Genomic DNA, 23,344 nt, shown 5'->3' with positions numbered 1-23,344 from the left:
CTGAGCATTACACGGAAATTTGTTAAATCATTTTTTTAGCTTTCATTATTGCATTTTTTTTTTTAATTAAATGACCAGGCTTGAAAGAAAACAAATTGAAAGGCTAAAAATAACATTAAAAAAGAAATCAATTTGAGGATATTAAACAGTGAGCGAAAGTGAATGTATACTGTACGTTTCGCTTTTACCCTACACATCCCAGAAAGGTAGAATACGTTGAACACAATCAGCAAATCACTTCCTTATTCTAAGTGAAAGTCTAAGTGAGGAAATGGAAAAACAGGATCATATCCTGGTTTTAATTGTAACATCGTTTCTTTTTATATTTGTAAAGCGTGGAAATCAATATGGTTTCAGATTAACGGCACACATGTGTGTTGTACATGGCTCAAGGTAAGGCTTTATGAATGTGACTTTCTGACTAGTCCATGAGAGATTAAATATCTCTGTCGATATAAGGTATGCATGAAATCCGCTAGTTATGACAATAAGGGGTGAAAAGTTATATTGCAAGTACAAGTACGTAAGGATAACATGACATACGTGTACTATTTGAGATATATATGGTATGTGAAAACGCAAAGCAAGCCAAAGAAATGATCATCACCATGCATATAGGTGTTTTCACGACGCAGTGTTAAGCCCAATGAATCCAGGAATACTGCGAGTAAGAGAAATACAGTTGAGAATAGTAGACAAGGAGTACCGTTAACGTAGACCTACATAACATGAGATCTGTTATCAGTAGTAACATTATGGACTAAGCCAGGATGGAGCAATGAGCGGAGATAGCTCACCCCCCCCCCCCCCCCCCTTGATAACCCCGAATAATAAAATGAAACTTTCCAATCTTCCCTTGAAAGCACGTCTGCTAATTCATACAATTGATTGTTTATCTTTATATGCATACAATTCTAATAAACCTTTGTTATATTAAAGATCAAAATAATGTGAAACAAATTAACACCTTCTGAAGGCCATTTCCTCATTCAGTTAATACTTAATCAAATTAGCACACAGCATATGCGAATTAAACTATCCAGACTTAACAGTGAGCGAACGTGAATGTACACTGTGCAATTCGCATTTACCCTACAAAACTCAGAAAGGTAGAATATGTTGAACACAATGAGCAAACTATTTCTTTATTCCAAGTGAAAGGGTATGTGATGAAATGGAGAAAACAGGATTATATCCTGACTTTAATTTTACATTGTTTCTTCTTACTTTGTAAAGCGCTCAAAATCAAATCGGATTCAAGCGTATGGCAAATCTGTGTGTTGTAGATGGCTGTAGGTAAGGCGATATGAATGTAACTTTCTGACTAGTCCCTTAGAGATTGAAAAGTTACACTACGATTATAAATATGTAAGCATAAAATTACATACGTGTAATATTTGAGATATATATTGTCCGTGCAAGTATCACCAGCATGCACATACGTTTTATCACCACGCAGTGTTGGGCACACTGATTCCAGGGATACTGCGAAGTAATAGACATATAGTTGAGATTATTACACAAAGAGCATCATTAAAGTAGACGTAAATGACACGAGATCGGTAATTACTTGTAGTATTGATTCATATATTTATATGCAGACTACATTTATAAAGCTATGTTTTAATAAATAACGAAATAATGGGAACTTATTATGATCTTCTGAAATTCATTTTCATATATATATATATATATATATATATATATATATATATATATATATATATATATATATATATATATATATATATATATATATATATGATCTTACCAACGAATGTACATATTGTACATTTTTGTAAATGAACAATAAATACATATTAATCCGGCACTAAAGACGATAGCTCTGCATTGTGACAGTATCTAGTTGTAGGCATATTACGGTAGTTTATTTTCAAAGAGGATCTACTATTTAGAATCTTAAACATTTTCTTCATTCAAGTTGTTCATGGTGATACACGCTATACTTGTATACTTGTACTCCGTCAATAGAAACAATAAATAAAACTGCATTACTTTTGTTACGATGCGTAACAGGACAAACATAATTTTCTATGCTATACTCCATAGAGCTGATAATATATGACTAGTTTTCTCATATGAATATCGTTGCTAAACGAAATTGGTATTCCACACAAACACTTCGTATCACAGAAAACAAAAAGTTTGTTCAATCGACTTTATGATTTAGTTGAAATAAAAAAAAAATCAGAACCACTAACAACTTCTATAAGTGCAGGCTTATACAAGTATTATGTTAAAATATCACCAAATGAGTGGTACGCGATACCGATTCTCATTTCACATGTATATCGAACAATCTAGTCAGTTCGTTTGAACACAATGTGTCTTGACATCATAAAGTATGGGCCATGATAAACAGCAACAAAAACATTAAACTTTGCTTGGCTGGAAATAATATCGTCCTTGTTGTCATCCAGTATATATTTCCATACGGGTAGAATATTTGCATTCAGTTGCGAATTGGTACACGATGATGCATGAACGACATGGTAACATGATACAGGAATAATCCAAAACGGGGTACTTAAAATTAAACGTATTGACAAGATGCACTCAGAGTAGCCGTGACAGACAATAAGGTACATTTTCTAACATAAGGGAGGAACTATTGACATGGAATTAACTGGAAAATAAAGTAGTTAGAACGCATGAACGCCTCCAAAAATTAAAAATTGTACTTGAAACTCATTCGGAATTCTTTGAATTTCACTCCGTGATTTCTACATCGAAACCAGGTTAAGTTCTCATATTAAAATATTTCTTTGGTTGATAGACGATTCTTAACATCAATGCGCAACCAAATGTCTGTGTGCAACACCTATAATAACTAAATACATAATAATACGATAAAATGCACGATCGTTATTCACAAAATGTATATGGTTTCACGAATGTCTGAAATAACTTAGAGTAGAAAATCCCAATTGAAGCTTCCTTACTTGCATTTTGGGTAAAAAGGAAGGAAAAAAGAAGAAAAAAAAACACATTTTCATCCAGTTCCTTAATTTGCTCTTCCTATCAACACACCACCGATTGTATATTAATGTGGTGTATACCTATATTATAACTCAAAGCTAAGAGAGTACGTTTGAGTTTTAACGTATACAAACTCGTTATTAGTAGTATTTTCTTACCATAAGTTGATAAGGTGACATCCAACCGTTGTTCTGGGTAGTAGTCTAAGCCGCTACTAAGACACGAAAGATTACCTGTTTCTTCGGCTGTTAGCAGTGAAACCGTTATCCTTGTGTCAAATCTGGTGCCGTACAGAATTGCATTGGTTGTAGTGTTGCTATCTGATGGTGATATTTCTTCATTATCCACCGCAATAGATAGATTCACCGCAGGTCTCCCACCAGTAGCGTAACATGAAACAGGTATGGTTGTATTGTAAGGTATGTAAACCGTTTCTCCATTATCATGGTATGAATGCCCGTCCACATTTACAGATAAAGTCGGTGGAACTGATGGTGACAAGAAACGATTTTAAAGGAAATACAATGTTTTGAGGACTTAGAAGTAAACAATAGACGTGTTGTTCAGTGAATACGTAAAACAAAGGAATGATTGAATATTAAGAAATAAGATTGTATTTGTTTGGCGATATATTATATTTGGTTGTTCGGAGAACGATGTATTATGTTAGTGCACAATATTTAACAAGGACAAATCGTCTCTTAAACCAACAACCCCAACCGCTCCATCCTCTTATTTTCAATAAGACAAAAATAGAAAGTGCCCTGAAAAATGAACTTGGAATGATCAATCTGCGGTGCCCTTAGTGATATACGTGAAAACACAAACTATTACAAACCTTCTACGTCTAAGAAATACGTTACCAAAGTCTCGTTGTTCTTGATGCATTCGTATTTTCCAATATTCAGCAACGAGATCGGCTGGATGTGTAATGACTTATTTTGAAGCAAGTGCAAACTGTCGCTCAATTCCCAACGCGCTAATACACCTTCAAAGAAGAGGAATTTTCCTTGAAATACCCAATAATTTGTGTTGCCTTCCTCAGTGCCACTAACATTAAGCAAAACAGATCCATTAATCGCTTTTCGATAATTGAATACAGCAGCTGGAATTACAGCAAAGGCCATGTTAAGGATAAGAAAAAGTTGAAAAGATACGTAGAGAGTTGCTTCCATGTTACTTTCCTGATGTATTTGCCTGAGCCAAATATCATTGTCTAAGCATAGACTGTAACAATCATTATTAGTCTAAGCGATACTCTATTAACGTGAACATTCACGTGTACCCACTAAGCTACGGATGCCGATTAATTTCCCCATAGAAATGCTCTGAAACAAGCTTAAAGTTGTACGGATACTTCTTTGTGACGTCCCTTTAGAATTCTTCGCTATTCCTAGCCTCATTTCAAAGATGCTGCTGATTCGGTTCCGTCTGGAAAAAAAATATTTTTGAAGTAGAAACACTAGACTTTGTTTGATAGAGGTAAAACTTTAAAGGTCAAGTCACTGGGCGTTACTTGGTATGTAGAACATTGCAATACATATGCATATATTGTTGTTATTAGGAAATAGGAATCGTCGCAAGGTTCCGAACGATACTTAAGAAGTTCGTAGGTGGCTGATTGAATTACTTTGATGATACATGCTGAGAGCCTTAAACTAGTATATGGTGTAGAGAGGTACATTCAAGTCATGCAATTACTTTATACAAAATAGATAACAAGGCTAAGTATGAAGCAGAACCACTTTTATTTATTTGTTTGCCTAGTTTAATGTGGAATCACATCATCTTTGTGAAGAATTACAGCGAAATGTTAGTCCTGAAAGCCGGTTAAAGTTATCAAAACAAGATAATCACGTGCATCCATACACTGTGTGATTTATCAAATTTCAAGCAAACTCAGAAATGATGTTGGAATTTGCTCTATTATGTAGTTCATTCTATCATTTAATCTAAGATGATGGGACGGATGTTTGTTATCCTTTTATAATCCCATGTTATTACATGTGACATGTAATAGGGCATCACTGATCAATCACATGCAAACTTCGTACTCAAATGTGCATTTACGGCTGATAAAGATATAAATGCCTAAAAGATTCCCAGATAACTTCAGTTTAATTTAGCATAGTAGGCGGAGCGTGTGTTTTACGTCACGTATATACTTAGATACACAGTACGCTATCAGCTACAAGCTCGAAGTACGAACGCATACTGTACATACGAGGCCTATGCTCATGCAAGTCTAGCGACCGCTCTGCCCCTTCTAAAATGACAGAAGAGTTAATTTATGAAACATCAGTGAGTGTAATAATATGAGAGTGCATTGTAGAGCCTCCGAGGTAACGACTGTTACTAGTTTTAGCGAACGTCTCGTTTGTAGAAACAAATTAAAATAACATTCACAACCGTGTCTTACATATGATAACAAGTGGGTGGAATTCAAGTTTCCCCTTACTGATTTAAAGATGAACGATAGTGATTTTTCAGCATCAACGAAAAAATACGATTTTATTCAAGAGTATTCTAGTTGGTTTCCATATTACACATGTGAAAATTCAAGTCAATCCGATGTTGGGAAAGGCTTAAAAAAAAATCCTAAACTCGTTGATTTTTTAAACAAAAATTGGGCTTTTCGCGAACAGCGATATGATGATCACATGATCTACAGTGACATGTGACGTCATTATGATGATAACAAAGTAAGCTCGGCGTAGTGTACTTCAGCAGTGTGCACTTAGTGTGTAAGTTTAGTTGCAACCTACTCTATATTGGACTCGACAAACAACCTAAACCAGAGAGGAGATTTGATACACTGCGTGAGACCATGGAGGTAAAAACAGTTTCTGTTTTTACTTCCATGGTGAGACATTTAACAGTCTAATTTTGATAAGGTGTTATTGTTCCTGCTTTTTCTTGTCGTTTTAGTGAAGCCGACTGTCCCAATGTAAATTACGGAATAATCGGTCATAGAGCCGTTTCGGGCCCAATTGAAATTGCGTGTGGCAAGGTCACTGAAGTAAAAAAAGTTTGAAAGATTGATGCTTTTATGCCGCATTATTTATATATATCCCGATAAATGCAACAGTAAGTGTTGGAACTGGAAGACATGTCAGACGTGAACAACCTAACGACTATGTGAGGAGAGAATCCACGTGCAAATTTCAATTGGGGCATGGACGTCGCTTAGGCAGAGTTTTTTGGGGCAGAGATGTGTTGATACCCTCCAAACCACTTTAAATGTAATACGAATAGGAAATGTGTGTATGCTCGAGCGAAACAAAACATCGTGTAAGTATTACTTACGGTAGCGCACACTGTCACTTATGTTTGCACAGTGTGAAAGTACCGTTTGCGGACCTACGTGAAGTTGGGCTAGAATACGATTCCTCCTGAAGCCCAAACCACGAGGCATGCATGTGAATAAACGCAATAGGCATTGCATGTAGTGAGAAAATTGTTCGAGCTAGACTAACTACTCGATTGAGTTCAAATGCGGTTGTATTTCAAGCTCAATGAAACCTTTCTGTTGGATTTAATGACGCACGGAACAAGGAACGTATATGTTTTACAGTAGGCCTAGTGCATACAAGCGAATCTACTTTGTTTAGAACTTTGGATTTTCTTTCGGATGTTATACTAAACTACGTTTGAGACTATCATCACTATTGTTATTGTGCCAGTTTGACTGGTAAGTGAGCACATTCATACATCACTTTGTATAAAACCCGCCAAAAACGTGATCTTGAGATTTACGTTACCAAGTTGGGTCAGCTTGCGAGTTACCTCTTCAGATATTGGGAACTCGCCGCAAATTTCGTTTAAAAAAAACTTGTAAACACGTGGTGAAGAAATCAAGAAACACCATGATATTCATTATCTATTTATGTCTTGAACATTACGCCGGAAAATAACAGTTAAGCTGACACGAAATGCACGCACAGCTCCGTACTGAACAGTTCACAACAGAAAAAATTATCACAGTGACGTCATTCACTGACCTGAGGGCTGTTCAAGGTCGTTGCAGTGTTTGCAAATTCCTAAATTACGGAGACGAAAAACGATGTTTTAATTCCCTTTTTTATAACTTTCCGGTGTGCTATTTGGAAAATTAAAAAAATGTGTTGCTTGGTAACATATAAACTACATTATATATGAAAATGAGAGATTTTTTTCTGTCACTATCGTTCTACTTTAAGTTAGGGGCTGAACATCTGAAAAAGGGCCAGAGGCGAATGACGGATGTTATAAACTTAGGAGGGGGCTTGCCGTGGGAACATTGGAGATATCGCTTATGTAGCAGCCCCTCCCCTTCCATCAAAATAAAGAATACAAGTTTAGTGTTTGGTGATATTTAGTTAGTTTATAATTTAGGATTATTTGAGTAGATCTTAAGGCAACATTGTGCTAATAAACAACTATAAACTCAAAAAGTCCCCTGATTGATTTATAAATGACCTGAATCAAAATAAGAGGGCTTGATGCAAATGAATTATTTTATAGAGTAGGGGTGCTGCCGTGGCGTCATTGAGACCGGCCCAATATGGGGGTCATCCGACAGAGAATAAAGGTAAACTTAGAAGTTAAATTGTCTACTCCTTACGCACTTATATACTATTATTTAGATCTTTATGAAGAAGCTGCAACCAGAAGGTTGGACTAATAAATAAAAGTTAAGTCAAAATTCCTGCCGACTGATTAAGTCAGGGGGTAAATCTCTATGGGGTTAGCAGAGACGATTTGGGGTCCTACCTGAGAAATCATTTAACAATTTAAAAGTCAAATGTTGCATTTTGAGGCAAATCTGGAATAAATATTTGTGTGAACTTGAAAAAGAGGGGTGGAGTGAGGGGGCTAGGATACACCACTGATTCTTTGGATTATATCATGGCAGAGTTGAATATGATTGTTGCAGTTCACAACACATATTTTTACGAATATATTTTCGAGGTGGAATGAGAATTCTCATTAGTGCAAGTGGTAAATTAGTTCATTATTAATTACCATCATTAGCGTTTTCATTCAAAGACATAATCGTTCAAATTCAAAGTCGTTGAAACTATAACAACTGATATTTCGTTGGTAGTGGCTTGTAAAGAACGTCAAGAAAAGTAAGAGACATGCTGTAAGGTTACTGTATAGGTGAACGCTTGAGAGTGTAATGTTTATTAAACGGTTGTACATTATTCATTCGTTGTGTAAACACATATATAGTGCGCGAGGGAACCAATGATGTTCAACATAATCAATTTGTGATATATTTAACTTATGTTAGTAAGACAAACCTTGTCATACATCGTATACCCCCTCGCAGTATTTCATATTTGATGTGATAAATAACGATTATCCCTCGTAGATTCTGTTACTTTTGATTTAGCCCCTGAAAAAGATCCTGCAAGGATCAAAACGTCCTGCCCACTTACTTTTACAAATTGATACTTGCCAGTTAGTTGGAGAAACATTTTAAAGACGGGATTGTAATTGGTTTAGAGGTTGTAGAGCTAAATATGTGTGTTAAATATACACTGCAACAATGATGCCATACTGCTATAGAAGCGCACTAGTGTTGTCAAATAACATTACTATTTTTGCAATGTATTTCATGAACTATGAAAATGAATGCAATGTGGTAAAGTTGACTAAATTCCCAGTCACGTATTACTTGCATCGAACTTACTTTCTCGTAGTACATCGAAGTATATGAACTTGAACTCTTTACTTTGATTTTGTGTGTGTGTATGTGTGTGTGATTTGGTATTTAAATGTTAGCAAACATAATACGTATGGAAACGGTAATGTGTAACACTTTCCGTTAAACCTCTGAAAACAGCAGACTGTACATATATTCTATCAGTAACAAGAAAGCCGTAGACAAAACCGTTAATATTTTACTATGATTGGCTACTGAACCGTATCATGCTTGAAACATAACAGGAATTCATAAACAGACGTAGTACTGAGCTAATGAAAGAAACCAAGACAAAGGAGAAGGGTTCTCTCGAAATCGTTCTGCTAAAGAAAGTGTCTTTATACTTATATTGCTTCTTTTTGCACTGAACTGTCGCTACACGCTCTGGTACACAGATATTGTAAAGATTGCTTGAGATTGCAGTATAGTTTACAGTTATGGAAATGACATACACACGATTGTGTTGCCAACACTGCATGTTGTGAACCATGTATTCACTTGTTTTCTGTGTCCAACATTTTTTTGTCCTGACTAATACCCTAAATGAACAATTCGGATTTATTACAACACAATGTATGAATTTCATACTTTGACTCAAAATATACCTTCACCTTTTCTTAATGACTAATCCCAAGCCCCTTCGCCCTCCACTCTTAGCCCGCTTGCAACTCGTGTATTATCAGAGAAGGCATGAGAAAAGACATTTGGATAAATCATTATTGATGGACTAAATGAATAATCACCCTCTACAGCTATACTAACCTGTAGATGCCTACAATGAAATTTCAGGTCAGACGACAAAGTAATCTAAAATACAGAAAACTAAACACATGGAACTGATTAATCACTGATTAATACAGACAAATTATTAGTCTCTAAGTGTCAACCGTTATCTACAGTATCCTGTAGAAATATTACATCAGAAGACATATGACTAACTAAACACATTTCATGCATTTCGAACATAGTGGTAGTATTGAGCCGATCACATAAAACGTTTGTATTACGTCGTAAAGTCATTACGAACTTAGAGACATCACATGGGTACACAACCCTTATTTAAAAATACAAGTCACAGTTACTATAGAACTGGCACTATATATGCATATACTGAACGCAATTAGTTCATACTACTACTACAATAATTCTGGATGAAATGTGACATTATGCTACTGTCAAAAACACAAATGAGATTATTTGTTAGCAAAACCTTCCATTAACAATTGGAATGGTATTTGACCCCAGACACGATGATATTAACCACCTTAAGAATAGAGAAACAATGGATTATATAATGCACCGTGAAGGAGTATCTCTAGTAGAGTTAATTGCAAATTACCCGTATATCATTGAACTGACCAGGGAAGAAACTTTAAATTAACTAGTTGCAGAAATATGTTCAAGACGTTGTAGATGTTCTTGTCTCGGTCTTCCACGTTTCTCTGAGCGATATATATATATATATATATATATATATATATATAATATATATATATATATATATATATATATATATATATATATATTATTCATATTTGACTAAAAATGTATCCTTATTAGTCCTTGAATCGTCACCCTTTATGCATATACAATTTCTCTGGTTTTCTCGAGACTGTATACTTTCAATATCAGTCTCGCTCTCTCTACAACTGTCTTCGTAGTTCACGTGACGCTTACACAATGTTACAATGTATAAGAAGTCGTTTCACACTTCCTGCATAAATCAAGTGCATGCCGATTAATGACATTGTGTGGCTTACCGCGTCACTGAATTTTACGTAGGTTCCAGCTAGGACTAGGGCTTCACTATGCAACTTTTGAAGGGGGGGGGGGTGTTGTGATTTCAGTCTTCATTTAATACAAAATACATGATAGTGTTAAGTTGATGTGCCCCCACTGAATTAGTTCATGGCTCAATGTATGAAATAAACAGAACAGCAGATAAACAGAATCTCCAGACATATATATAATTGTGGAATAACAACTTTATTTATTCTGAGATAATATTGTTGCTGCAGTGTAGATCCAGGGAAGTGTATCTGAACTGCTCTCTTAAAGGCATTGAAGACTTGCCTAAACTTCGTGTGGCCAACTGATAAAAAAAAAATGGTAACTTTATGTTGCCATTTTTTTTGTTGCCGTTTTGTTTGTGTCGTTACAAAATACAGACAGTAATGAAACGTTAAACCTTAATTGTTATCTTTATCTGGACCTGAGATGTCCATCGCTGTATCGTTTGTATACTGTGCTGTGAGTATTGACTGCAGCTGTATGTACCAACTGTACATTAGTGTCGAATTACCGACAGTAGCAAGCTGTGTGTGTATTTTCTCGGATCGATGGTGGTGTTTAACACTTCTGTTACACCTCATTCGAAACTAGGTCAAATTACGGGCATTGGACGTTTCTTTTTGCGCAAGTCTTCAAACCCTTTAAGTCTGGAATGCTAGTCCTTTGTTTATTCAACAAAACTACATTATTTAAGTCATTGAAACTTTCTGAGAGTGGCGAAAAACACTCTGTGACAAAGACTCTTTGTCTGGAGTATTTACTTGTAATTACTAATTAAGAGGATTATGACTAATCACAATGTCTATACACATGATATGCAACAGGTTATCAAGCACGATGATTTCATGAAATTAAGACAATGGGGGTTGTACGACTATGATGTGGGTGAGGAGTGCATAAACTTGGGAACAGCAATTCAGTAATCACCCTTAATACAAAGGGTATTAAAATGGGCATATAACTTCATGCTACATTACAATATATCTAAATGTTGGACATAATCAATTACTATTATTATTATTTGTTTAAAAGTAAGGTTTTGTTTTTCCTAAAAGCATTTATCACCAAACATCAACACGTATCTCTATTGAAGAAGAAATAAAGAACTAACTTTGCCTTTGATTATCGTTCCCTAGATTAAAATGTGATATATCATTACCCGTAATAGAACATATGGTTTTATTTGATGTAATCGTTTCTCTGTACATATGTAAAGGAAGCACATAAAGTGTGATGTGTGTACTATATGGTGACTTTCGATTTGCAATATACACGTGTAATAGTTTGCTGCTTATAACACACAAGTTTGGAACCAGTTCAGCCAACTCTCAATTAACCAAACGCCACGAGTGAATGAATAATTATAACAGAACTTCTATACTATTGTCTCAGTTACTCTGGGCGATGAATACCACTGCGGGTTTTGTTATAACACCTAAATAGAATTGTTGCACGCTACCGTCACACACCATTGCATAAGACATACTTCACGCACTATGAAAGAATCAGTCGTGTTTAGCAAAATTGTATTAACATTTGCGGTTCACAAAAGTACAAACAAACAATATGGACTAAAAGAGGAAGTTCAAATGACTATGACGAGTAGAGGTAACGGTTCGATTTAATCAGTGTTAATCTATAAGGATAACTTTAATGTTCAAATTTCTGAAAACTTGAGTTGTACAGTTCTTCAAGTATTACATGTCATCCGAACATATTCCTATACTTTACTGTACAACAGTAATGCTTAATCTTGGGATCAACATCAATGTAGATTTCAGAATTTTGCTTACTCTAGGAGCCCTGAAGAGCACTTAAGCCGTTATTCGTGGTTCTATAAACGTATGTTTGATTCGTGTGAGTCATGAGTTTACTGTGATCATCGACCTACCAATTAAAATGAATTCAAAATCATGGTAGAATATATATGTGCTGTGTAAGAAGCAGTTTAAACATCAACTATGGTGACGTATTGCTGCCATGATATGTTGGTATTGCCTTTGCTGAACAAAGCAACTAACGCACGTACCCATTAAGCTACAAACAGTAGTCATTCGATGATATATGTTGTGTTTGGTTGCAAGTTCCCTACATTCTACCAGTCTTACTACCCCAACACGTTGTGTTATACCTAACGTTTGACTAAAGATTTGGGCGATGTCAGTAATTGCGAGGCAGTAATTATAACTTATGAATCATTCAAACAAAAATAATATTGTAACCCTGCTTAAATTGGAAAATTCCTAATTAAACATGTTTAATAAATAGTATAAATTTGATTTTTTTTTATTTTTTTATTATTTTATCTGTTGTCTTGACTTTCTTAATCTGTTCTCTAGTTCAGTCCAAAATGTATTCTAAAATGTTTTAAATTCAGTTCTCTCTCCGCTATGGTACAACTTTATCGGATCGTGCAAATAGTGAGAACAATGAACATGTGCGTCGTAATTGTACATTGTAGATAAAACAATTCAATTTGCTCACGTGAAATTTGTTTACATGATGTACAGCATCGAAATTCCGTGCTTGCAAGGACACGTGTCATATGTATTTAAATCTTACCCTGGTTTGATGAGATATTTCCAGCCTCTTTGAAACTTTGTTTTCTTTTTCATCTTGCCTTGTCTTCTCAGATTAAACATAAACTATTGGGTAAAATTGCAACTTAAGATCGACATCGACACACTGGTTTATAATTAAAATTGCAGGTGGGAGTAGGCAGGGGTGATAGCGAAGTCTGTGATTCTTGCAATGTTCATTTTCGTGCTGTATGTGCGATATATCTAATAGGCAACGTGTTGCACTATTGTCTCGAAGTAGAACTTATTCTCTGTATGTATTGGTAAAAACCTGAGATACATATATATATATATATATATATATATATATATATATATATATATATATATATATATATATATATATATATATATATATATATATATATATATATATATATATATATATATATATGACATGAGATACATTGAATTAAACACCTCGTAGAAATAAGCCACAATGGGCGTTTAATGGATGTCTTAAAACATTATTTTAGCTGTTGCTTCGGTTTGCTGGTTTTACTTCTCACAAATATGTTTCTCGCCGAAGTGCCTCCTTGTTGGAAGGTTCTACTCATCGATTACGTTAGATATCAACGAAAAATCCCCGTATGCAAATATGAGAAGTTAACAGTCGGTAAATAGCCCTACGTTGCCCTAATGTATTGATTTTTCGAGCATTTTCTGGGTCATCACCATTCTTTTTGATAATTGGATGTTGAAGAGGATGTAATAAACTACTGATGGTCTAAATAGCTTTAGGATTGAAGGTATTTTAGAAAATCTTTGGTGAAACAAGAGGATTCCGCAGCCACAGATAGAGAGAGGAGCACTACGGTAAGCGTTAGCTGTTCTAGCTCAAAATCTGAATGGTTATTGTGGCAAAAGTTGAATGTTTGATGATAACCCAAGCCATAAGCTTACAAATGGTGGGTAGGACTTGTGGGTTGAAAAATGTTTCTATGTTCTTTCGGCCTTGGAAAGTGACGAGTTTAGTGTGTAAGTATATGGGAGCAATTAATTGTGGTACGATACCCATAGAACCACAGCGAAATGGAGTAACTTATTCGTGTGTTATGGAATTCTAGCTGTGAAGTTCAAATAAGTTAGTTTTTGTAATACGTGTGAAAAGTTCATGATCACAGGTGAACATTCAACTGTCTTTTGTAATTCGTTCTACTAAGGCTTGCGAGGCTGAACAAAAACCAAACGTCACGATTGACTAGTTCTTGTATAGTTTCAATCAGTTCTCACCATTTGCATATGATCGAGTGAATGTGGATTTTTAATTTAAGTCTTAAACTGTTTGTGTGTTGTCAGAGAAATAATTGCACCAGTGTTGGCGGTCGCACGTGCTGCATATCATGATATTTATATCTAATCACAGGAATTGGTCCCGTAATCGTAATTCTTAGGAATATTCGAAGAGAATTTTAACATGTCCACCAAAAAATGGAAGATTCCATATGCGTCATCAAACTGAGCAAGCGAGTCGTCACCTTTGTTTCGATAGACATTATCACGCACTACTGTATAGCAATAATAACTTGCATATTACCAGTAGCGAATCATAACCCTACATGGCCAAAGGAATATAACGTAACTAATTGTCGGGAAAGCAGTAAGGGTGAAGTAAGTCACTAGAAGTTTTTTACGCTTTGTGAGCCTACTTTTAAACAATCATTTGTGATCGCTTTCGCTTTGCTTTGCCTAAATACCTAATTGTGTACACGTTTGGGTTTTTCTTCTTCGGAATATGTAAGTATAACGGTATTTGATACACTGTTAGATGTAATTAAAAACTGACTACGGAAATTCAGCAGAATGTCTTTATGAGCCGATGCGACTAGTAAAGATATTGTGGTAGTGTATATCGAATAATACAGACATTAATGTACACGAAGTATATGAATTTTGTTCCGACTGAAAATCTTCAACGACAGTTGAATTGTTACAAACTTCGATATTTCACAAACGCTTATTCGTTATATGTTACAATACATGGATCTTCTTGCGTCCGTGGATCAACTACACTGACAAGAAAAATCGCATTTATTCAGTGTCTATACTGTTATCAAAGGATAGTCTGACAAAACTTACAAAAGTAAAGGTAAGTTTCTGTATTTTCATTTATCTCAACTTGCATAGGACTGGACAAATAAAGATTATCCTAAAAGTCTTCACGTAAGATACAATTACATTCAAAGAAGAAAAACTTGTCACCTCTGACAAGACTACTATCAATTCATCATAGTGTTCCCTCGAAACATTGCACATTGAAATCAAAGAGAAGTTCCTTTTAATACAAATGGACATATCATAAACAATAACATTTATGTTAAACAACATATATTTGCACAATATGAAATACAGAGTGCGTTTGGTGATAAACCGCAGTGTACAAATGTGGTAAATAAGTTGTTTATGTTGGGATAGTTTGTTGTGGTTAAACAAATCACTCAAAGTGTAAACCTCCATCATGGATTTAAGGTTTATTCCCACACTTCAGACGTCTTGAGTTGTGGAAGGAAGAACAATATCAGTCCAAACGTCCCTGATAATATATTTTAAAGTAAACACATGTCTGAAGCTAAAACATGGTTTTTAGATTTGTCGACTTGAAATCGACTCAATATTGGTTGACGTGGAATCATTTTTGCATCGCGAAGATATCGGAAATGTCTGTGAACTCACATTTTATGATAATTAGAAATCAAAATATGACAATTTTGAATTTACTCAATGTCACGCTAAGTGTTTTAAATTATTTTTATTAAAATAACTAATCTATTTGCAGATGATGGCACACATAAAGACTAACAGATAAATATTTGCATTGTTAAGTTACATCTCAATACCTTGCGCTAGTTGAAATTCAATTATTTTTGACAGATAAATAATTCATTATCCCATGAAGTAATCGTTTGTGATCGTTCAAAGTGTGTTCCTTTACAATCATGCCTTTTACTGTTCATTGAAATATTATATAACCGAATACTAACATAGCTAATGCCACTATCGTTGATGTTTTCAGATGTATCTATAACATATTTCGGTTACATGTAGTCACGGATTGAAACATGTTTATGAATTCATATTCCACCCAAACCAAATCAGTATATCAAAGTATGAGTTAATGGTCATGAACTATATTACCAGATAACCGAGTAGTTATTATTTGAACCAAAGCACAATTTTAATTCCCATTGCAAACATCAAGAACGTGTACATATCGATCCTACAGAGTTGATCGTGTATAGTGGATCTTGTAAGTTCGTGTATAGCGGGTTATGAATAGTGGATCATGTATATTAATCGTGTGTAAGGTGTCAAGTATGGGGGGGGGGGGGGGTTCCCGGGCCATAGTGTGCCCCAAATTTGACAAATCAAATAGGAAAAAGGGCTTTTAAATGACTAGCAACTACATTGAAATCGTGACAGTTTGACACTTGGAATAGATTAATGATTTGCCCAGCCTATTAGAATACTTGTCTTCCTATAATAATTGACACACTCCAGCTGCAAGCCGACAGCAGATAGTTATATTTAATACTGTGGTAAAGATATATGTGGTGAGGGGACGGTGAGGCCTTCAGCTTTAAAACGCTAGCCCCCCCCCCCCCCATGGTAAGACCATAATACAATCGCAGCTAATATATACAGACAAGTTACATACATGCTAATGTAATGAATCATCTTGAATAGAGCTACTACAGCAGTTGGAGTAACCGATGTAACTCAGTTCATCACACATTGCTGCATAATTATACATGGGGACAAGCAACCACACCACAACCACACATTTGTACGTAAAAGCCACTTCTGGCTTGTACCTTGTACCAAAACGAAACCTGATCATGTTTCTATTAACATAAATTGGTTCAGCAAAACAGTTTCTTACTGCTCAATCTCTACTGCTGAGATGTACCGTGCCTATCTATGGATGAATTCTGCACGTTTAACGACGTTTCCAAGGTTCCGATAAATTAAAATGCGGCTTTAACTGAAAAATATACAGCTCGAAAATAGTCACAAAATGTAGAGAGAAATACATTTGGGAAGTTCTATCCAAAATGTTTTGCTTGTTGACCTGTTTTCTAAGCATCTGCTTCAACAGGTTATACATATCAATAATGGGATCTTTGTTACTTCCGTACTACGAGGTACCTTTCAAATTAAATAATGCAGTGATTTTTCGAAATCTCTTACCGAGCTTTAGCTTTTGTAGACTTCCCAAAATTTTCCCCAAAATATTCAGGAAAATGTTTTACCTTTACATGATCAAGTCAACATACAGTGTATATGAGTCTTCATCATTCATTGAGCATTTGTCTAAGGTGGATATATGACTCCATTTAAGCATGAATTCCTCCCGGCAGTCTATTCTCTAGGCATGCCTTTCCACTAACAGACTAGTGTTCTCTCACCCACCACCCACCACCCACCACCCACCACTCCTCCCTTTTAATCCGTCCCACTACCATATAATAGCACATAAGTACTGTGCCCCTACCTCAGTTATTGGTGCCACTCCATAACTTGTCGGTGCCCCGCCAGCTGGGAGTACTATAAGATCCACACAAGGCCAAGGTGTATATCACACGGTACACTCATATTAGTTGGCCCTGTGATCATCCCTTGGTTTACCCACACTGATTTTTCCATTTCAAACGCAGGGTCAAACCCCACATGGGACCCTAAAAGTCATCCCAAAATTAACCAACAACACTTTAACCACTTGTAGCCCACATACAACCCACACTTGACAATAGCGGGAATGTCAAAGATATACCACTTAGTACAAACACAACCCTGGCCCCAAATAGGTACTCCATAGTTAGCTCACATCCAAGTCAACCAATATTTCTCCGTATTAAAGCCACATGGGCCCACATGGCTGTGACGACTGGGACATACATGGTATATTTCTAAAAATACCGAAGACAACTTTAAAGTGTGTGAAGTGACGTTATTTTACAATGATATAGCCCACCGTAATAAATACGTATTTTTCTTTGTCCCTTAACCACCTAATTCGACTATGGGAACATTCATACTGCCTGCATGGCTTTAAAGAACTCGTCAGAATTGTTTTGAAACGTATATTACTGCAAGATAACCCGACTCTCATCAGTTTCTTATCGGTAAGAGCTGGTTATTGTTTGAAATCGTTACCCAATTATTGCTTAAGCTGTAATTGACAGCTTTACAGTTTGCTGTCACAATTTTCTTCGCTTCTCTTTTACTTTTTCAGAATAAAGAAAATATAGCACATTATCACCAGTCGTTCGCTTTCAGAATTAACAATTTTACAGTTATTACTGTGCAACAAGTGTAACCACGTTCGTCTCAGAGCCCAGCTATAAATAAACCAGAACTGCATTTGAATGCAAATACTCAGTATTGTAGTGTGCGTGGAGTTCTTGCAGCGTTAGCAAGGAAGTATGGTTGTTCTTGGTGTTATTTTTTTGGGAGGTAAACATTTCAGGGAGTATATCAAATGTTAACTGATGAACAGAATGGAAGTTTAGAAGGCAAGTGTTTGGGTTATATTGAAGGATTTTATTTGTTTCGTATGAATGCCCATAGTCAACTAAAAGTAAAACAGTAACAATGGACTAAATTAAAAATGTAACAACATGACAACCACCATACTTGTGTACTTTATCAAAACCAGATAAATTAATTAGGCCAACATTAATCAACATGGACACTATCCTGTCAACAGAAGTCAACAGAAGTGCACGTATGACACTGATTAGTAATTGCTGTAAAATCATGGAAATTGTTAGTATTCCAACCAACTGACTGACTGATTGATAAAAAAACCGACTGGACCATATGTAAATATTAACAACTGGGACTCCTGGTAAAATATGGGCCTCTTGGGGAAGTTCCCCTGGGCCCTGCACGTGCCACATTTTAGTCCCGTGTGAGCTTGCGAGGATTAAGTTCCATTGATACCTTCTAACCAGGTTACTCACTGCGTGTTCCAAACAGTTTGGAAACAACTCTCGGTATTCTGTCCGTTGGTCTGGTTTCGGCCTCGTACTCATCCCAGTACCTAGGCAGTTCAGCCTTTATTGAGTTGTCAACCTTCTTTTGTAGCCGCAGCAGTTTGCCTTCTGAGACCAGTAGTACATGTATATTAACAAAGGTGGCGTCGTCGTGAAGAGCCAACAGCAGACCATAAAATGGCGTCTTGGCTTACTCCCTAACATTCAGTGCTTGTGTCTTCCTGTATTTTATTTTAAACAATAGTGTTGAAAAGAACACATTTACGAAGAAACATACACACTGTGTATTTTATGTAGTTATTTGATGCTGAATCAGAGAACCGCATCTTGGTACGAATTGTACAAGTGATCGAATTGTGTCACTGCCATCCTGGATTAAAAAAGGGAATAGAACAATACATATTGTCTACAAACAAATACATTACCATTATGTTAATTTGATGCATACCCTTGCATCATGGTTTGTCCGAATGTTCCGCCTGAATATACTAAATGCCTCAGGTGCCCACAGACCTTCGCCAATCCAGGTCTCCTCCATGTACATGCAAAGGGCTTGGACGGATCCACTCGATGCTTCCGCCTTCAGAATACTAAACATGGGGTAGATGGTATCCAATGGTAGCATCGGCAAAGCCATCAATTTCTTGATGTACCAATGAACAATGTTGTTCGTAGTAGTCAAGTCATAGGAGTATATGTAGACTGTGATTTCGATCGTCTCCATCCCGAATGTATGACTCAGACTCTTGGTTGTAAACCAGTACAGCACTCTTAAGATATGTAGAGTTTGGGAGTCAGATGAGTTAAGATAATTCTCTGACATTTGTGACTGGGAAACAGCGATGTAAAATGTACTGCAATATGTTCTCCTATGTTCCCTTACAAGGAAACAAGATTCACCGATACATTCATTTACACCAGTGTAAAATCCATTCATAAATGTACCATTCCGCCATAGGTTTCGAGCCTTTCCACCAGATTCTACTGTGCATTCACAGTACGTAGTACTTGTAGTAGAATATAGACTCGTGCCTTCGTGCAGTTAGGCTAGCCTAACTTAGACGGGCCTAGTCTACTCAAGCTTTAACTCTGATATATGTATGTGCGGCACGATGATCGAGACACAATAGTGAGTAACACGTAAGCATTGGCCATGGGCTGATACAATGACAATCATAGCACGTAGACCCTAGACTAGGCTAATGCACTGATGAGTGACTGATGAGCGTCTTTGTAGGGTGCGAAGACTCGCGCACAAAAAAACGTCTCATGCCGGTTTTCTGACCTAGTTTCGAAGGAGGTGTAACAGAAGTGTTAGACACCACCATCGATCCAAGAAAATACACACACTGCAGCTTGCTACCATCGGTAATTAGACACTAGTGTACAGTCAATACATACAGCTATGGTCAATGACAGGTATCACGTTCCATTACTATCATTTTGCAGCGACAAGAAGAAAACGTCATTTGCAAGCAACTGAAAGTTCTTTTTTTCAGAGCGCGGTACGCGGTTTGGGGCAAGTCTTCAATGCCTTTAAGAATGATAATTAATGTCATATTAGTATTTCAATGAAACTTTAAAGAATTTGGAGGCAATGCCTTCTGAAGTGTGCTAGGCGTCACCTTGGGTCGCTAGCAAGAAACGTGCAAAGGTATATGAAAATAAACTTGAACGTTGAAGCTAACCCTGTATATACACACGTGAAGGTGCCTGTACTGTATCGAAAATCTAGCCAGCTAGCTGCGTTCTCCAGGCTTTTAGGCCGATAGCGATAGTACTAAAGTGGATCACATTTCAGTCACCTATGTTGATTTGGAGGTGTCCGAGTCAACTGCACGGTATGCAATAATGGAATGGTCCTGGACATTGACTCCTGACCTCACTTCTTGGTATATATATATATATATATATATATATATATATATATATACATATATATATATATATATATATATATATATATATATATATATATATGTATATATATAGATATATATATATATGTTGATACTAGATGAGACTAGTGGAACACTAGTAGTTGTAACTCGGAGTTTCACGCTTTGTAGCGATCTTCAGACAACTGGTAGCTTCAAGTTATGCTCCATGAATATATAGGATCCTCGTCGGGATTACCGGGGATTATGCGGTTGTTGGTGTATTGTTCTGCCTGAGTATTCTCTTTCGCGTCCGTTCTGTTTGTGGGTTTGTAAGACTTTCTTCGGTGTTCGGCTGTTGGTGTATTCTCCGAGTTACAACTACTAGTGTTCCACTAGTCTCATCTAGTATCAACATATATTCCGCTCTGTCCAATGGACATAGAGCACTCTGCTCCAAGATAGACGCCAACCTACTCTAGATATATATATATATATATATATATATATATATATATATATATATATATATATATGTATATATATGTATATGTATATATATGTATATATATATATATATATATATATATATATATATATATATATATATATATATACAAGCCTATGGTGGCATACTCCTATTAGAGTCTATATCCATCTTCTCCTATCTCAGGAAAAGTGCCAAAAAGCAGCAGGAGAACATCTTTATTGACCTGTTATCAATCATGATCTAGTCTTTTGTGGCTTGCATGTTGAAGAGCATGAATGGAAGTACATGTGGTGAGAAAATTGGGTCCATTGAGGCAATGCTAGACCCCTTCAAGCATCCAAGGAGCAGCGAAGAAAATTGTTGACTACCGAGTGAAGAGGTTTGTTAACAAGTGACGAAAACTTCCGGCTCGGATAGCAAAAATTATACATGGTCATGATACGGAAAATTGATGGTACCATGAAATGCCAACTTGTCAGCTTTCCGGTAATGGGTAGCGTTTAGCTAGTGAAAAAAAAAACACTTCTATCTAGATTTAGAGACCACATTACTTCCGTGATTTAGTGTGTTTAATGGGTGCATGCTACCTATGCTATCTATGCTAAGTGTGCACGCTCTCTCCAACAAAAAAAAAAAAAAATGGCACGTTAATTAAGATACGAATTATTTTGCATAAACTGCACTTCTTTAGATAAGTTCAAATGCGTTTTAGCGTATGTTAACTAGCTATTTCACAAGTGCGTTATTCTGAGCTCAGAATTAGCTTAGTTGCGTATCTGTATTTCGCTAGCTATTTAACTAGGCCGAGTTTTACTGCGCACGGCATCAGTTTAGCGAATAATCATTCATAGTAGTCCGTATACGCGTACTTCGTATACTATCTTTGCTATAGGTTATATTAGGCGTTTTTACCAAAGCGTCGTCTTTTGGTGCGCGGTAGTCAATTACATTCTAATGTATTTATAGGTGTGCCCGTGATTCACTGTGCCTTCGGTTGTGGCCGATTTGCTGGCCGAAGTATCGGTTGACAAGATCAACAACGACATTCAAACTGGCCTATCACTCTAACGAGTAACCTTGAAATTACGTATAGTCATTTCTATTTTTAGATTCTGGCATTGGGGAAGACATGGCGATTCTCGACACAGGACTCCATGTAGGGTTGATGATAATACTTGCACTATCGTCAGGTGAGTAAACAAAGTGAAACGTGGAGAAGCATTCATTACGTACGTACTAGTAGCTGCACTGTTGTGTCTGAATAGTGCAAGAGCTTATATATAAATTATCACACAGCATTTTGCAAACGTGCACATCATCGGTTTTCCCATTCTTGGTTTCGATGATAAGAGAAACCTATGCAGTCATGATATTTGAAGTATATTGTTTCCAATATCAGGGCTGGATTAACCGATTAAGCACACGAACAACGTATTTATTTGGGTCATCAAGTGTGACAGTCTGTAAATCTTTACAAACATAAACCTTGTAAAACACGATATCCGAAGATATTTGACATAACATTTTTGATATTTGGCGAACGTGTGTATTATAATGAGTACGAGAACCCTATTATTTTGGGTGAAGGTCAAAGGTAATTTTGGGCCAACAGAGGCGAAAATATCACATGGATCTCATCGGGTTAACTATTAAAAAGGAACATTTAGCTCTTTGCAGTTTGAGATAGCATGCGTAAACCCTTTCTCACAACAACCAAATGTCCCTCTGTCTTTCTTTCGTCGTTGCAGTATTAAGTCACACGATTCCCTGCCATCAAACCATGTAAGCACTGACTCTGTTAAGATTTATACTGCTCTGTATCTGTAGTATGAACTTCAGCCATTGTTAGCTTCCAAACTCCTGTCATGTTGCATGTATTAGGCATCTAACTTTGGAAGTTACCGCTGGAAGGGGCTTCCTTC

At 36.2% G+C, this 23,344-nt stretch overlaps 2 protein-coding genes and 1 long non-coding RNA gene across 5 annotated transcripts in view; 1 reads left to right on the top strand and 2 right to left on the bottom strand.

Annotated features, from left to right (window-relative positions):
- The window catches only part of LOC139982931 (uncharacterized), a 7,710-nt gene extending 3,454 nt beyond the window's left edge, over positions 1–4,256 (bottom strand). Inside the window, exons 1-5 of one of the 3 annotated variants that reach the window (XM_071996143.1) lie at positions 3,839–4,256; positions 3,159–3,488; positions 1,389–1,485; positions 1,228–1,290; positions 450–661 (exon numbers count right to left, since the gene is read on the bottom strand). In XM_071996143.1, coding sequence (XP_071852244.1) covers positions 1,257–1,290; positions 1,389–1,485; positions 3,159–3,488; positions 3,839–4,175 — 798 coding nt within the window. In that variant the 5' untranslated portion in view covers positions 4,176–4,256 and the 3' untranslated portion in view covers positions 450–661; positions 1,228–1,256. Of the gene's footprint in view, positions 1–449; positions 662–1,227; positions 1,291–1,388; positions 1,486–3,158; positions 3,489–3,838 lie in introns of those variants that run through there. The other 2 variants (XM_071996142.1, XM_071996141.1) reach the window with 2 other exon arrangements.
- Positions 1–23,344, bottom strand: part of LOC139982934 (uncharacterized) — a 149,378-nt gene that overhangs the window by 44,762 nt on the left and 81,272 nt on the right. The window lies entirely within an intron of this gene.
- The window catches only part of LOC139982927 (uncharacterized), a 58,834-nt gene continuing 50,238 nt past the window's right edge, over positions 14,749–23,344 (top strand). Inside the window, exons 1-2 of the mRNA XM_071996132.1 lie at positions 14,749–14,796; positions 22,532–22,612. Coding sequence (XP_071852233.1) covers positions 22,552–22,612 — 61 coding nt within the window. The 5' untranslated portion in view covers positions 14,749–14,796; positions 22,532–22,551. The remainder of the gene's footprint in view (positions 14,797–22,531; positions 22,613–23,344) is intronic.

The sequence above is a fragment of the Apostichopus japonicus genome, chromosome 16, assembly GCF_037975245.1.
Source record: "Apostichopus japonicus isolate 1M-3 chromosome 16, ASM3797524v1, whole genome shotgun sequence".
Lineage (NCBI taxonomy): Eukaryota > Metazoa > Echinodermata > Holothuroidea > Aspidochirotida > Stichopodidae > Apostichopus > Apostichopus japonicus.
Note: the sequence above shows the minus strand (reverse complement) of the source record. Positions and strands in the feature narration are given on the sequence as shown.